General features: G+C 39.3%; 3 protein-coding genes across 4 annotated transcripts; 2 read left to right on the forward strand and 1 right to left on the reverse strand.

Annotated features, from left to right (window-relative positions):
• Positions 1-350: 350 nt before the first annotated feature.
• On the forward strand, positions 351-3,369 carry bin2a (bridging integrator 2a). The gene is made up of 12 exons (XM_069140283.1): positions 351-434; positions 549-629; positions 793-847; positions 937-1,031; positions 1,194-1,289; positions 1,433-1,540; positions 1,631-1,716; positions 1,804-1,879; positions 1,958-2,040; positions 2,439-3,006; positions 3,123-3,198; positions 3,313-3,369. Exons 1-11 carry the CDS (start codon positions 351-353, stop codon positions 3,174-3,176), a joined length of 1,386 nt encoding a protein of 461 aa, XP_068996384.1. The 3' UTR covers positions 3,177-3,198; positions 3,313-3,369.
• A 1,785-nt stretch (positions 3,370-5,154) lies between these two features.
• Positions 5,155-8,582, forward strand: LOC138193441 (small cell adhesion glycoprotein-like). Of its 2 annotated transcripts, none has more exons than XM_069141483.1 (6): positions 5,155-5,405; positions 5,760-5,792; positions 7,109-7,162; positions 7,323-7,382; positions 7,549-7,596; positions 7,682-8,582. In XM_069141483.1, the coding sequence occupies exons 2-6, from the start codon at positions 5,774-5,776 to the stop codon at positions 7,852-7,854; spliced, it is 354 nt and encodes a 117-aa protein (XP_068997584.1). In that variant the 5' UTR covers positions 5,155-5,405; positions 5,760-5,773; the 3' UTR covers positions 7,855-8,582. The 2 variants fall into 2 exon arrangements, with proteins under 2 accessions (XP_068997584.1, XP_068997582.1); XM_069141481.1 differs by having other exon boundaries at positions 5,157-5,405; positions 7,103-7,162.
• A 989-nt stretch (positions 8,583-9,571) lies between these two features.
• On the reverse strand, positions 9,572-15,811 carry dazap2 (DAZ associated protein 2). Its single transcript, XM_069140284.1, has 4 exons — positions 15,659-15,811; positions 13,837-13,955; positions 12,491-12,739; positions 9,572-12,376 (listed from the first exon to the last, which is right to left on the reverse strand). The coding sequence occupies exons 1-4, from the start codon at positions 15,669-15,671 to the stop codon at positions 12,248-12,250; spliced, it is 510 nt and encodes a 169-aa protein (XP_068996385.1). The 5' UTR covers positions 15,672-15,811; the 3' UTR covers positions 9,572-12,247.
• Positions 15,812-16,813: the final 1,002 nt, after the last annotated feature.

Genomic DNA, 16,813 nt, shown 5'->3' on the forward strand with positions numbered 1-16,813 from the left:
ATATGTTCCAACTACTTCAATTACTCTTCCTATCAAAATAATGATTATAGTAATATGAACTGCAGACAAAGTTTGGACATATTGTATATACGTGATTGTTTAAGTGTTTTAAAATCAAAGAAATACTGGGTGGTTACAGGCGTTGTTGTCCACATGCAGAAGTCATTTTAGCGGTCAGATGGACAATAATAGAAAACAATTTTAAATTTGTTAACATTTGCTTTCAGGTAAAATGCATTTGATCCGTCTATTCTGCACAGCATGAAGCAATTGTGGTGTTACAGGTCTGTGTATTAATGTATTTTTTCTCCTCTGTTTCACCTCAGGAATCAACACAGACAAGATAAAACATGGCAGAAAGCAAAAGTCCGAAAGCTACCTCTGGGGAATTTGCTAAAAAAGTCCAAAGACAGCTGAGCAGAAGCAAAGAAAAGGTACATAGTCTGAAAGTTCTTGTTTCCCAAATATCAAGAGAAAGAATATATCACCATTTATTTACTGTTACTTTGAGATAAATCTTTTTCTTTGCTTTTTTTTTTTTGTTGCAGGTACTCCAGAGGCTGGGAAAGACTGTGGAGACCAGAGATGACCAATTCGAACACTGTGTGCACCTGTTTAATGACCAGCAGGTAAAAATGTGCTCTCAGGTCAAAGCTATCCACTGCTGTCTCGACATGTTTACCTGTGTATTTAAACACTGAGCAATTTATTAACTACAGGCAGTTAATCAAACACTGTAGAAGTAATAAATGTGAAGACTGGCCATCATGGAAACCACTTCTCTGTTTGCAGACTGATGGGAACAGGATACACAAGGACATGAGGAACTACATTCACGCAGTCAGAGGTGAAAATGCTCTTTGCTTGTATAGATGCTGCAAAATTGTCGTTTTGTGCCCTCTGCAGGTCTCAAACAGTCAAATCTGCTTTTTACAGACATGCGTGAAGCTTCAAGACGTCTTTCCCAATCTCTGTTGGACGTTTATGAACTCGACTGGGCCGGAGGGGAAGATTTGGGCGCCATCGTAGAGGTCAGTGTTGGCTAAAAGACAGATTCACTGCTACCACTGCACCATTTAATTCTAAGTGCAAAAGCTGCAGCGTTCACGCATCGCCAGGGGAGCAAAACCTCTTATTTCCCCCTCTCTTTATACATTATTAATGCAACATGTATGTTGCGACTTTTATTGAAGGGGGAGGACCTCCTGTGGAATGACTACGAGGTGAAGCTTTTAGACCAGGCCGTACGCGCCATGGAGTCCTATGTGGGCCAGTTCCCAGATGTCAGGGTAAGGAGAAGAGGATACACGTGAAAACACACATATAGACTGAACAGACAGAAGGCCCGAAAGCAAACACACACACACAACTCAGCAAACTACACACATGTAGTTCAAACACACGTAATGTGCACATTTTTTATCATCTGTAGGAGAAAGTTGCCAAGAGGGGAAGAAAACTGGTCGACTTCGACTCTTCCCTTCACCACCTGGAGGCACTGGAGACCGCTAAGAAGAGGGATGATATCAAGATAAACAAGGTCATTAAAATAACATATATATATGTATTTTTTTAACACTTATATTTGTTTACAAATGCTCATTAAAATGAGCTGTTTTTGTGACTGCAGGCAGTGGAAGAGATGAATGCTGCCAAAAATGTCTATGAAATGATCAACACTGATTTAAAAGCGGAGATTCCTGTTCTCTATGACAGGTCTGGTATTATAAAACGTTTCATTGCGGTAATCTGTGTAAATTTACAGGCGTTTTACATAATGTGTTAATGTTTTTTGTCCCTCAGCCGCATTGGATGCTACGTGGCTGTCTTCTCAGCCATGTCAAATTTACGAGACATCTTCTATAAGGAGATGAGCACGGTATGTTTCACTCTGTCTTGGCGCGACATAGTCATCGTTATGAAATAGTTTTTTTTGACAGTCCACTTCCTCGTTTAGCTCAATTTGGATCTGCAGAACGTGATAAAGGAGCTGCAAGCTCAGCATCCAGACAAAACGTTTTCCGTGACGGGAATGCAACGGTAAGCTTTTCCTTTCAGCTTTAAAGTTTGAAGTCAATTGGGAATTCAAAAGAACAGTTTGTCACAACGACTTATGGCAACAGAAACTTTACCAAACCTCATGGCTAACAAAACACAGTAAATGAACCCCCACAGTCTCGTCTCGGCCCGCTCCCCAAGTATTGATGTTAATGGAGGTTTGTTGCAGCTCCAGAAAGCATTTAACTGTGTTTTACGGCCAAACAGATGCACTGTGGGTCCAAAGCTGCAATATTTACTGTATTTATTACCTATATATTCCTCCCTGATAACGCCTCGGTTGCTGAAAACCCCACAGCATTGGGCAGAGTTCTGCTTATCTCGTGTTTTGATGTCTCTTTTTTGGGGGATGGAAATGACTTATTGCAACATTTTTTCAGATATGGCTCCTTGAGGAGACGAACTCTGCTGTCCCCGAAGGCCTGGAAAGCCAGTTTCTCTGAGTTTCACAATAGCTACAGTCCTAGACCACCGCAGAGGTTTAGTTTCAGGTCCCCGGACAAACATCGCCACAGCACCTTGTCCAGAGAGGGCTCCCTCAGAGTCTCCTCACTGTCACCGTCTCTGGAGAACTCCCTGTCCGAGTCCAGGGACCTGGATGCATCGAGCCACAGCGAGATCCAAAGCTCTGCTGCACGAGAGGACGCTGCAGGTGGGGCATCAGGAAAGGCTGAAGAAGACAGCAGTCAGCTTGAGGATGAGAAGGAAAAGGAACCTCCTGCAGAATCTAATAATAAAGCACCAAGTGAGAGTAGCTCTGAACTGAACAACTCCTGTGATTCGGAGAGCTTGGAGCTCCAGCTGTCTGCAGCAGACAACGGCCCGCTGCACATCGAGGAGGGGGACGACAGCCCGACAACCCTCAACATTCCCAAACCAAACAGACTGAAGAACTGTGACGTTTCTGGGTTTAACTCGGACGATAAAGACCTGAGCTTTCCTCACAAGGTTTGTCATTTGATTATCACACAGCTGAGGGGTAACACTGCAGGCCTTTTCTGTGTATTAACCATTATTTTGTGTCATAACTAGTTTTTTTTTTTTTTTTTGTGTGTCCTATCCAGGATGCTCTTGCAGATAAAGAAGTATCCACGGACTCAAAAAACACAGCGGTTTAAAGAATTCCCACTTTGATAAAAGGTTTGTTTGTTTTTCGTGCATAAAAGATGTCACATATTATTGTTTCTCTTCTTTCTTTGTCTGTTGTTTCTGTGTCTGACTTAGTATTTCATGAATCTTTGAATGCCCTAACAGAACAGCAGAGAGGAGATTGAAGTCAACAGCTGCAGGAAAAAAATGTGGAGACAGACAGCCGCAGCGACTCGTCCAAATGTGGTGTCAAGACTGATGTACTGTTGCTCTTAGTCTTCTTATTTATCTTTTATCGAAATCAACTTTACGTTCACTATGTCGTGCCTCTGAGTAAAGCTCTGTAATGTTTTTGTCACAACCATATCTTTTCTAAAATATACTCACCCAGTGCATTATATTCTTACCAAGAGGATGGATTTTAAAAAAACAGAGACATGCAGTACATGTCTAATAAAAGCATAAATAAATGCAAAGTACAGGTTTACATTTTTAGAAAATGTAGTGACTGACTGCAGCATGGTCACTGTACATACATGTACTGTTTACTGTGGTCTCCGTTTCAAAAGTAACTGCACTCCACTCTCATGTTGCCTCTTTCTAAAAGACTGAAACTAAACAGCATTTTTAATCATCTTCTTTAATTGTTTTAAATTTTATTTTATTTTTCAGACTCATTTGATGTTAAGGATTCAACAGGGGTTTAAATTTTTAGGCTTGAATGGAATGTGTTTGATCCTTTCAACTCAGAAATTTATTAATTAGGTGTGAACTGTGAATATTTTGTTAATCCTGAAAAAACACCTTTGTAACTCATGTTTATGCTCAAGCTGAATCTCAACAGTTGGTTTAATTTTTAAGTAATTCATTGTTTTTGTTAATTATTTGTTAAATATGCACATTCAAGGCGAAGCTGTATGAGAAGTATTAAAAGATGCTTTCAGACCAAAATAATAAAATGCAGTTAATTTAAAACTGTGTCAACAGCTGGTTGTGTGTCTCTGTCAGTGGAAGTGTCAATGTTTGAGATGATAGGGAACAAAATGGAGGTCTCACTCAGACCAGATTTAAAAGCTCTTCGAATTTTTTCAACATAACTTGCGTTAATGTAAAGTTATGATATATTGCTGCTGCTGCAAACATCCTTCATTTAAAAAGGTTTATTTGGAACAAATCCCAAGAAAGAAACAAGGCAACTCAATGTTGAATTTCAGAGCATAAATGACTGATTTTGTGACGATGAATCCCATAGGTGCAGCTCGACTAAGAGTGGTTGGTCAGCACCATGACCATGATTTGATAATACATCTTGTGTGTTTTTGCAAATGCTTTTTTTCATTATAAAAAAAAGACACGAGGTGAGGTTCCTGGAATTTGTTGTCGTCAATTGACCCTGAAGTCTCTCACTTCCGCTTTACGCATCTACACAAAAGGATTCAGTATGACTAAGAGGTTTTATCACATGGGCCCAGGTAACCAGCATCTTCTTCATCACAGAAGTATCCCCATTTATTTTAATATAAATGTACTCATTTACTTCCCCCCAACTAAATCCACAGGAGCCAATATGTACAACCCCAACAACAAACTAATAAACAAATAAACACTGGTTTCAGCTTATAAAATGTGAATATTTTATGGGTTTCTTATTCTTGTACAATATCAAACTAAATATCTTGAGGTTTTGGACAGTTGTTTGGACAAAACAAGCAATTGAAATATGTTTTTTTTTTTCCAACTATTTTCTAACATTTTGTAAAACAATTAATTTAGAAAAATTAAACAATAATGAATTATCATGCATGTTCATTGTCAAATAAGAAAATCATCAGATACAAACAATTTTGAAAAACCCAAATTTGTTTAAGGTTTACCCAGCAAAATAGAGGAAACACACGTTCAAAGCCAGCAACTCCATTTTGTACATCCGCCGTCCTACATTTTAAGCTCGGGAGGGATCGCTCTTGCTCAATAGACGATCTTTGCCGTGTGGCAGGGTCAGGAAAGGGAGGGGCGGAAATCGAGAGCGTGTGCTTCATGACTCACGAGTGCTTGGAGGAAAGCTGGAGCAACTTATTGTATTTCACGGATGCCTCAACAGAGTCGCACGGCGTCTGCATTTCAAACTTAAAATAGCAGTGCGCGTTAGTTGTTCTCCGCCAATAATAATAATAATAATAAAAAAAAAAGTTCGCTCGAGGACCGAAAAGTGAATTATTGGCCGGGTTTCGTGACGCGCGCTCCTCCGCCGCTTCCAGGTAAGCTCGCGCAACAGCTGCAAAAAAAAAACGATGCCCGATTGATTAGCTGCAGTTTTGAGAAGCGTGGAAACTTTAGATGAAAAATGTGCCTCAAACGTCGTTGTTTTTCCACCCTTTGTGTTTGAGAAGTGAGGTTTTTTTTTTTTTTTTCCCCCTCTTCGTGAGGGTGGAGAAGTTTTGTCGTCCTTAAAAGGTCCGAGCGGTTTAGTAAAACAAAGAAAAGTCAGCTTGTGTGTGTCGAAAACAAAGCAGGAAAAAGGTGTCGACCGGTTCATTTCCACGTCCGAATAAAAAATGAGTAACATGTTGGCTCATTTGAAATAAAACTTTTCACGATGTGTTTTTTTTCAGGTCGCCAGTGAGAAATGGCACCAACCACGATTAGTAAGTCCAACTTTTTAATCGATTTAGTCGTTATTTGTAACATTTCATGCTTTCAATTTTGGAAATACTGTATTATGATACTTTGATTTATCAAGTTAATTCATTTTCTGCAGTGTTTTTTTTTTTTAAGTACATTTACTCGACTGTAAAATACACACTCATCTAAAGTATCTTCAATAAAATGCTGTTGTTTGATGAAAGCAACTCGAGCTGGTCAAAATAGGACAAAAATCAAATATCACAACATTTTCGACCAAATTCCTCAGTGTCAATATCGTGACAACACTGTAGGAACACAGATATGATATGATAATCATCATTAATGTGGATGTAATGACTGAGTGTAGAAAGACAAAAACTATAACGGCTAGAACAGTCTGGTAAGTTCAGAAAATAACACCACTGTACTGTAATGAAGCTTTTTAAAACCTGGAAAAGGCCACATCATATCACAATATCCAAAGTCTGAAACAATATCTGGTCTAACATTATATATATATATCAATATTGTTTGATGTAGTGTAGAAATTTGCTATATTCTATATAACTAAAATTGACTTGACCTATTATCAATATATTTTCCAGCCCTGGACTATATTTACGTGAACGCTGCATTTACTACTTACCCAACAGTCAGACTCTACGTACAGAAGATACACGATCAGCGTATGAAATGTGTATTATTCTAGATTAATCAACCCAACAGTACAAAGTAGGTAACATTAGCTCCACTCCCAACAAATACAGTGTTAAAATGCATCACGGATAATAATCCGTAAAGCAATGAAACGGTCAGATTGGGGCCTTCCTGCTGCCCTAATGAACACTTTTGGTACTTTTTGCTGATGAACGCTGTAAGTAAGAATCAATAACACACCAGAAAGCAAACCTAAATTATTCCACTTGCTGTCATGTATAGTGAAGAAAAGCAGGAAAGAATCACATTTGACAGCCTTGACTCCCAAGAATTTGGGTATATTAATAAGAAAGGTGACTCGGAATAGTGACTATGCCTCAAATAGTTTTTTGTATTTTACTTTGTAAAATGTGAAGTGCAGGACATTAAATGTGAGGTGGGTTGTTCTACTTCTGCTCTCATTAAAACCATTGCACCACAGGGCATTCAGGGCTAAATAAGAGTTGGACAGGTTTATTTCAGCCCCCGCTCCTAATAATCAGATTACTGTGTCCCAACACTTAATATTCCCTCCTCAGGCAGCAGCTATGCTGTTACACAAGTTGCTCCGAGCAGACTGTGTGCTGAAGATAGAGCGCTGCGACATTTTTAACATGCTTTTTTTATCTGCCAGCTACAGGTATGGAGCATTTGACAACACTCGACACGTATACGAGCAAAAACATGACAATGGGTGAGTGAATAGGTGTTTTTTTGTTTTTTTTTAGATCTGGTTTTAATGTAATGACTTGGCTGTGAAAGCTGAGTTGAATAATCTGACATAATGTTATAATTTGTGCTGTTTTGTCAACACGTATGTTTTTTTTGTTGTCGTTTGTTTGTCTTTTTCCCAGCACCAGATGTGGGGCCGTCGACGTCACGCCCCACACAAGCAAGCACCACCATAATTCAGGGTAACTCTTTTTTTTTGTTTTTTTTACTACTGTCAGTCTCCTCCTGAACTCGCACAGTTTACTTCCTGTCAAACACAACAGAGGAAGAATCACGTGACCTTTCTGCGACGTCTGTCACCTGCCAACATTTGTTTAAACCTCCTTGTTTAATTTTGTTCCTCCTCAGTGGTAACAACAATGATCCCCTCAAGTCCCGACTCAGCAGTTATTGCAGGTACACTTTGCAGGTATTTTGTCCTGAGATTTTTCTCGCTACATCACGAAATGTCTCCTAAATGAGCTTTCATTCTTTCTTTCAGTGGTTATTGTTCTCATCCTGCTGACGGTAGCTGCTCTGGGCTTTCTGCTTTACCGGTATCTCTGCCACAACAAAGGAGACTACAGGACGACAGGAGAGCTGGCTCCGGGAGAGGACCCAGATGAGGAGTACAGTAACCAGACGGCGAGCGAGAAGAAGGAATACTTCATCTGAGGCGGGGAGTGAGTGGAGATTTAAGAAAGGAAAAAAAAAAAAAAAAAAAAAAAGGATCTGTGGAGGAGTGATAAGAAACAGGACTGTTGTGTTGTTTTTTGTTTTTTTTCCTATGTCTGTGTTTTTGAGGGAAGGCTGCACGCTCGTCGAAGAGGATGTCGTTTTGAAGAAACACGAGTGTAACCAAAGATAGGAGCCTGACTGTAAGAGTGAATGTTGACGGACGCGAAGCAGGTGAAAAAGACAACAGGTGTGTGCAGATTAGCGGCGCGAGGCACCAAAAAAGGTGGTGGGATTTTTACGATGCCTCCAGTCACAGTTTCAACATCAGAAAATACTCCGCAACAGTCAAAGCGTGAGATTAGCTCGTCTGCGACACTTCTTTATCACCAACGTTTCAGATTCTCTCTTTAGTATTTTAAATATGTTGTTTTTCAATCAGATATACTGTATTTCTCCCAAATACAAACCCTCCATACGATGATGTGTGCTGGTGCTACCGTCGGCTGTTACTTTCATGTTGATTTGCTTTAAAAAAAAAATATATATAGTTTTTCTATGCAGTTCTTTTATAAGCTGGTCAAAATCAATGTCCTGCTTTCGAATACAGGACAGCTAAATGATATTGGTTGTATTTGTTTTTTTTTTTGTACAGTTCTTTACCAGACATGGTAACTGAAGGCTTTCCTATTTGAAATAAATAAAGGCAATTAAGCCTGTTATTTTTTTGGGACTAGTGTCATTAATGTGACTGCAATATTTCGTTTAATGTATTGGGAAATAAGCAATACCTTTTCTGGTCATCTTTGCTGCCCCTGAAAATGATTTGCCCCCATTCAAAGTCAGACTTTGGACACACAACATGCTGCACGTGATCCTAAAAGTCTGTTGCACACACCCACCAACATCCAGCGGTTTGATGTAAGTATCGGTGCTTTAGTTTTCATACCTCTGTCTACTTTCAGTTTTGCTCCCCAACATTTCTGAATTTAAATATAAAGTTTTACTCCAGTACATTTCCCCGAAGCACCTTCGTTTTACTTTGTCACTAAAAAATTGTTAGCCTAATGACACAGATTACAAGCAAGCAGGTTTGCTCTCAAAGCCCTGGTTCAGTTTCTATGTCCAGTCAAGCCCAAGCATAGCAGATGATAAATCATAACTAAATCACAATAATCCTAACCTTCACTCGTAGCCAAAGTGGCCCCAGTTCAGCGGGTGTTACAAGTGTTATAATGTCTAAAGGAATAAACTTCATAATTCTCAAAATTCGGACTGCTTTCTTTTTGTGATACAGCATTTACTTTTACTTTGAATACTTGTGTACATTTAGTATTAAAAAGTTACTTTTTATACTTAAGTACAGTAAATATCATACTTAAAGGCTTTTACTCAACTAACTTTCTAATAGGTGACTAACTTTTACCAAAGTCATTTTCTGGGAAGATATCTGTGGGATACTTTTATTCAAGCGTGGCTTTCAGGTACTTTATACACCACTGGCCATATTCAATATGATCCCGTACAACCATGTGATGCTAGCTGACCTCGAGTCGAGGAAACGAATATAAACTGATCATATAATATATAAAAAATAATCCTCAGTCCAAAAATTCAAAATCCCTGATGTTATTCGGTCTCATATGACTATACTGAAATAAACACTCTTCACAATAAACATTAAACAGGTGAATAAAAAAAAGACAACGTGGCCATATTTCAAATTTCCAAAATAACCTTTATTCTAAACTTACATTTTAAATTTTAAGTTTAGTATAAAAAAGTTAAGTGCACCTAAGTTCTTTTTTCCAAAGTATTCCATCTCTGACATGTCTCAGCAAACTGTAGTGACACTCATCTCCTTTAGTAATCTTAAAAGATAGAATGTGTACCAAAGTCGATCACATCACTTTAGTACATACATCTATTTTTTTTTTTTACAAAATATTGTAAAGAGAATCCCTGAACTATAAATGTCCATAATCCTTCAACAAAGAGTGATCCATTTGCTGGCTGTGGTTGGCATAGCATCTACTGGTCAGCTGTAGTTTACAGTACTTCATATTGCTGGGACAAAGCCACCATTATGCTGCTTTACAAACAATCAGAGCAGAGATGGAAAAAAAAAAAAAAAAAAAAAAAAAAGAAAACATTTGTTTGAAATCATTTGTAAGGTTTGATAGCTGTGGCCCCTTTTTCTTGTTTTTTTTTTTTTTTTTTTTTTTTAAAGCGTGAGCGGAAATAAATGAACATTTTGTAGTTAATTGTATGAGCTGCACTGAAGAGGTTCATCAGGTGAACCGAGCAGGTTTCCAGACAGATGATCGTTCTGAATTTGATAAGACTGAAATAACTAAATGTGAGCTGACGGCTGCCGCCATTTGTTTTCTGGTGTGGCCACAGCTGTCAAAACTTGATATGCTATGTCGGATACCCAGTGACACATTGACACAAAATGAAGAATATCTACAAATATTAGTTGATGGTATCCAAACTGACAACTTACCTAGTTTCAGATGCCTTATTTAAGTTTGCCAGATACTAAAGATTCTACAGCACAAAAAAATGTCTTGGAAATGAACAATTATGCTGACAGTCTTATAGCCTCTTTGCAAAAAGGTTTGCATACACATGCAGGCTACGGAAAAACACAACACATCTTGACATTACTTTGAAATTGGACTACACTGGATGAATTTCAGACTCTACAAATGTTCAAAACTAACAGCTTTCTGGAAAAACACATGAAAACAGAATTTAATAAAAAAAAAAAATTAAATGAGAGTAGCCCCTTGTCTGCAACCTCTCCGTTTTGCTTTGCAGTGCATTTCAGATAAAAAGTATTTTAATCAAATTTGTACATAGCAAAAGGTGCAAAAGTATGCAGCAACTTAAAAAGATGCAACTGACTCACACAAAGTGACACTAACACGTTAACTAACAGTTGCAGTCGTGTCGGACTGAAGGTTCCCAACGATCGCCGACAGCCTCACAAGTTCTTGCTCAAGGATACGTTTGCTTTTACATTGTGACGTTTTAAATTTCAAGTCACAACCAAACATAAGTGCATCAAAGACCAGATCTTTGGTACAACCAGCTCATTGGTTATACTAACAAATCTATTACACCAACTACCCATGTAAACCACTTCAATGGGGTAAAGTAATGAAAGAAACATTGAAATATTCGACAAAGTCTCCTCAACTTTGTTAAAAATGTTCACGGTAATCTAATGCTATCACAAAATGTGAGACTTTTCAAAAAGTACTTTTCAAAATGTGTTTGATGATACTAAATTAAACTGCGAGAGGGAAACAAGGGAGGATCGTTCTTGAAATCTGTACAATAAAACATTTAGTGTATAAACTCTGGGTATCCGACTGTGAAACAGAAACAGGAGACAAAAAAAAAGCTCAAATGTTACACCAACCACCCCTCCCGTTCATCGTACGATTTGGATTTACTTTAAATTTCTTTCCTTTAAGTTTACTGAAGTTAATTTGCTTTAATTTAGGGCTATCCCCAGTGCTCTTTGGCACTTGACTATGTTCATCTACAAGTTGCCCAACAAGGTACAGTAAACCACTTTAGATATTGCATTAAATCTTTTCTTGAATTTTGTTTTCTTTGCTTTAATTTTTATTTAATTTACACGTGATTTAAATAGAACAATCTGTCCGATAAGACAGTTCACTGTGCGACAAATTAGCCGTGGTATTTTGGATACTGTGCAAAAAGACAAGACAATTCTAGCTAAAAGCATCCGGGATGCTGGTTTCTTTTTTTTAATAGTTGATCATACTGGTATTTACATGGAACTATTACACACTTATTAATTTAACTAACACTAAAAGTTTTCAAAAAAAGACAAGTGGAGGTTTCTTTTTTTTTTTTTTTGCACTGCAACTTTGTAACTGCGTTTCACTTTCACCATAAAGCAGCTAAACTATATAATGCGGGTCTGGTATTTCAACATTTCATTTACGTAGCTTTACAGGAATACAAGAACATCTCAATGGGTAATTTGTGACCGTTGGATCAAAGGAGACCAGGTCTCTTGTACAAATACAGATGCCTGAAAGAGTCCAAGTCCAATCTGGAAAGACCAAAGAGGTTAGACCCAATGAAGAATTATGAAATGGATTTCTACAACATTAAAAACTTGCATTTTTCCTCTCCAGGCAGTGGGATTTATCATTTGATCTCTAGGTCAGAAGTGGAGTACTGTACCTTTCACAAGGGCTCTAAAATATTACATTCCGTTAGGTGATATCAGTATTGTGGCACGGCCAAGCAGCCTGAAGAGGGAGGCATATGGGATGGGGAAAGAACTGGGGCATCATCTGGGATGGGGACACGGTTTAGGCATGAAGAAGGAGTCGAGGAGTTGCTGTTACCAGATGGTATAACCTCCATTGGATCCACCCAGGAAGAAGTTGTTCTTGCGCTGTGCCATTACAACGTTGGCTCCCTGCATGGCAGCCAGCTGAGCCGCATTGGGAGGGTGTCCAGGAGGAGGGGGCTGGCGAAAGGTGGGGGGAGGGAAACAAACACAGATATAGGAAGAGGGTCGATCAGCTTTGCAAAAGTGAATGGATGTAGCGTCTGTAAATCACTCAACTAAGTAGACACTCACTGGGATGGAAACACTGCTGCCCGCTGTGAAGCGAGCACCAGCATCGAAGCCGCCTTCCACCATCACCGTTGAGCCATGCGGGTAAACGGCTCCCATGGGGTAATAAGCCATGGGGACGTTCTGGCCCACCGGCCCGACGGGCATAGGCGCCTGCATGGGCATGAACACCTGAGCACCATGGTAGTGGGAGGACATCTGAGGCACCTGACCGGGCACCTGAGGTGGAAGCACATATCTGGGCTGGTATATCTGCAGGAAGACAAGAGATGCAAAGACGGATTTAAAACCGTGCGTCAAACGTGCCGTCGCATTGTCTCACGGTCGTGAAGAGCAGATGACGTACTTCCCACAGCACCCTAACGACAGCGACTCTTGCTTGGGCGGTGCAGTAATGTCGCCCTCTGTCTAGCGCGCTCAATAAACACTAAACACATTGATTCTTCTTTCCGGCCGCAGTGAAAAATAAACACTTTGGTGCGGTTTTCAGCCGCAGCTTCCTAAAGCCGCGTCCAGACCAAACCGCTCCAGGTAAATATCCTATACTACTACTAATCGCTCCACGGGAGTAATTCACTTCGCATTCGGCCTCAAGACCCCGTAATTTGAAAATTCTTCACGTCGGTGGCCCCGCCCCCTTCCCGCTACGTAGCCAAGGTGGCTGCCGTTTAGGTTTAGTGTTGCACACGTCTTTTTTTGGACCATTTGTAGCGCGTAATCCTGGTGCTCGCAGTGCGCACCGCGTGTTCTCCGTACTCGACGGCGCGCGCGCGCTCGTATGCACTTAAAATCGTGAGCGTTGGTACGCGAGTACGCCATTTTGAACGCGGCGCAGGTCTGGAGAAGGACCGGGGGAAGTGGGAGAAGAACGGATTTGACCAGAGCCCGTGTAGAGGATTGAGTTCAGGTGCGCGCCCTGATGCTCAAATTGCGGCAGAAGTTTCCGACTGGCACATGTGATTTTCCTTCGCTCTCAGCACGTTTACGTTTGCAGTCATTTGACATCCGAGTTACTTACATTAAGTTAAGAACGACAATGATGATGAGTACATATTATTAGTTCTCCTAAAGCAGATATTTTCTCCTTTTGTATTAAATTCATTCTGTGGTAATACGCGGTACATCTTTTCCGTTTGAAACTGTAAAACCAGCATCAATTGGTGCCAGCCTACTACCCGTTTAATACCTCCAATGAAAGAGGAACCTTCTGGTGTCTCCTCGCGCCGGACCGCGCACCCATAGTGTTATCATAGTACCTGGTAATCAACATAACCCACATGCATACTTACCGACTGATATTTGACACGTTATAAAAGAAAAAAAGACAAAAGAAAAGAAGCAACAGTTACCTCAGAATATGCAGGCGGTGTGTCTGTGTAAGGAGGTGCCTGAGGAGACATTTGCATAGCAGGAGGGTATACAGGTGCGGTGCTCTGCTGAGGGTACACAGCCTGCTGTGGATATGAACCTGCAAAACAACATTTCATTTTAAGGCAAATACTTCTGCTTTAGTCTCAACAGTGGCTGACAGAGAAATAAATCCCAGGTTTCAGCGGGTGACGGCGTTTTTGTGCCGACTTGTTTAAGCAGCGAAGAAGAAGACGACTCGTACTTTGAAACAACAGCGAAACGTGTTGGCAGACGGCAGGAAAGATTATGTCGCGTTTACAGAAAATAACAGTAAAGTTTTAGCAGTAAAAGACGGTATCGGGGCAGCAGAGGAATTTAGCACAGAGTGACGCGTAAGGGGTGAAAGGTCACGTCTGTTCTCATCTGGAAAAAAGACTTCGAACAGCCTTCAAGTACAATTTATTTTTATCCTTAAATAAAAATAACAAAATCTCTAAAATAAAGTACCCATAATTCAGTTTAAAACTGCACACAAATCAAACTTGAGGTTTTGTATTTATAGGACCAGAGTATAAAAACCAACAATTTACTAGAAATGATTATTAAATATAAGATCACCAAAGATCGAAAATCTTGCACAGATTTTGATATCTTCTCCTTTAAAGTAAAAAAAAAATAATAATAATAAAAAAAAAAAAAAATTGGATTTTAAATAGCCAGCGTTAATTTTACATGTGACAACTTGTTTTTATAACTTTGGATATATTTTATGTAATCTTTTCACATTTGTATCCCGTTTTGCGTTTATCCCAAACGGTGTGTGTGTGTCCGGGTGAGTGTCAATAAGTTGTTGGTCCATTTGTAGTAGAGATAAGTAGGTTTTTTTTTTATTGTTTTCTCTCACCTGCTCCGGGACTGCAGATGGAAACGAGCTGGTCGCTAAATCTGGTACACAAGCATTTTTTTTTTGCTCTCCCTCTTTTTGAGATTAATCTGTTTTGAACACGTCTACCTATATTTTAACAAACGAAACTAAAACCTGATGACGCTTTTACGCAGAAATGCTCTGCTTCCAGCAAACTAAAAAATTTTTTTAAAAAAAAATTCTAGTTTCTTTGTCTTCCCATTGGGGGAAAAAAAAAAAAAAAAAAAAAAAAAAAAACGAGCCTCAATCTGGGAACTTATCATGGACATTTTTTTATTTAATAGAAATATTTGTTAATCTGCTAATAAACCGGGGACAACGAATCTACGATCGTTAGTAGCGACCCGCGGTTGTAAGATCAACAAAAGATCCGAAAATGTTTCCCCCAAAAAAAAAAAAAAAAAAAAATATAAAAGCGGACGTATTTACAAAACGTAAAATGTGCAAAATCCGTTAAAATTCCTGACGCGAGGTTTCGATTTTTCTGTGCGCAAAACAAGAGGACAGGAAACCAAAACAGTGAAGTCATGTCAGCCCTGCCTGTAAAATGTACCCGTGTTGGAGAGCTGTTAGCTAACCGTACCAAAAAAAAAAAAAAAATATGTGACGTGCTCGTTTTAAAGGCTGCAAAGAACATTTGAAGTGACAATAAAATGTAAAGCATCCGGCGGTGGTATTTTGTTTTTTGTTATAACCTCGACTGCTTTAGTTCAGCCCCGTGTGCTCCACCGTTACCCAGAAAGCGTCAGTTTATTGTTATGTACGTAGCTTAAAAACGTGAAGATGGCCATTAACGACAAGCTCTTCCATCTCTATAGTTTTTTTTTTTTTTTTTTACCGTCAGCGTCGTACCGCGAACAGCTGACTAATCACCCAAACAATGTGCGGAGAAATACCTTTGTTGTTCATTTTTGTGGACTGATCCGAAGGATGAGGAATGTCAGACTGAAAGGAGCTCGGCGTATCTTTTCACGGCCTTATTACAGGTTACGGCTTCACACAATCGTCCACTTCCTTGTTTTTCAGCTTCTTGTTGTTGTGGAAGTGGTGACGTCAGCCGTTCTCTATCTGCGGTTTTTGCGACGCACGAAGAAGCTTGGCCTTGCGCGCGCGCGCCCCCTACGGGTGGAAGCTGGAAGCGACTTCAAAGCGCGACGCGAGGCGCCTAAACAATTTGACTCGTGTTTAAGGTCAAAAAGACATAACGGATAAATATTATATGATTACATTACTGCATCTGTATTACCCCCCCCTTTTTTTTATGGCTCACCACGTAATAAATGCTTTATTGTTGTTATTGCTTTCTATAGGCCTACTTTTTGGTGGTTTAATTTATAATAATGTATTATATTTTACACAGCTGTCAAAAAAAAATGTAGGGAAGTAAAAAACAATAACAGCAGAAGTATAATAGTAGCCTTTAACAAACACACACACAGCAAGCGTCAGTCATAATCGGAAGGAAGTTCTGCTGACAAGGTCGAATAACAACAGCCAACAGGGAAAGTAAAGTGCATTTATAAAAGTGCTGTACTTATGTACAATTTTGAGGTACTTGAACTGTACTTATTGATATTATTATTTCCATTTGATCCTTTATACCTTCACTCTACTGCATTTTAGAGATGTATTGTACTTTCTACTCTCCTAAATTTATTTGACATCTTTATTTAGATCTTTACTAATAGGAAGATTTGACCCAGAGGATAATATTTATTAAGCTTTTATAATACAACCTTGTTAATGATCAAACCAGAGGTTTTTCCAGTGTCTTTTCGAGGTCACATTTCAGGTGTCTCAAGTTCATAACAGCTCCACCAAACATAATGTTTTTCCTTTTAAACTTTTCACGGTGTAATTTCAATAAATGTTCAAAAGACCCAACATCGCTGCAAAAATCAAATATTAGTGGAAAAAAGTACAGAAACCAAAACGAGATTTGTGGATCAGAACTTTTGTTTTTTTTCTTCCTCTCCGTCAGATGAGTTGAAGAAATCTGAGGCACCCTTCAGATTTATCTGCTGTCTTTGTACACTGCATATACAACTGTA

The sequence above is a fragment of the Embiotoca jacksoni genome, unplaced genomic scaffold (genome assembly GCF_022577435.1).
Source record: "Embiotoca jacksoni isolate LCO1_2020_lvr unplaced genomic scaffold, fEmbJac1.0.p SCAF_9, whole genome shotgun sequence".
Taxonomy (NCBI): domain Eukaryota; kingdom Metazoa; phylum Chordata; class Actinopteri; family Embiotocidae; genus Embiotoca; species Embiotoca jacksoni.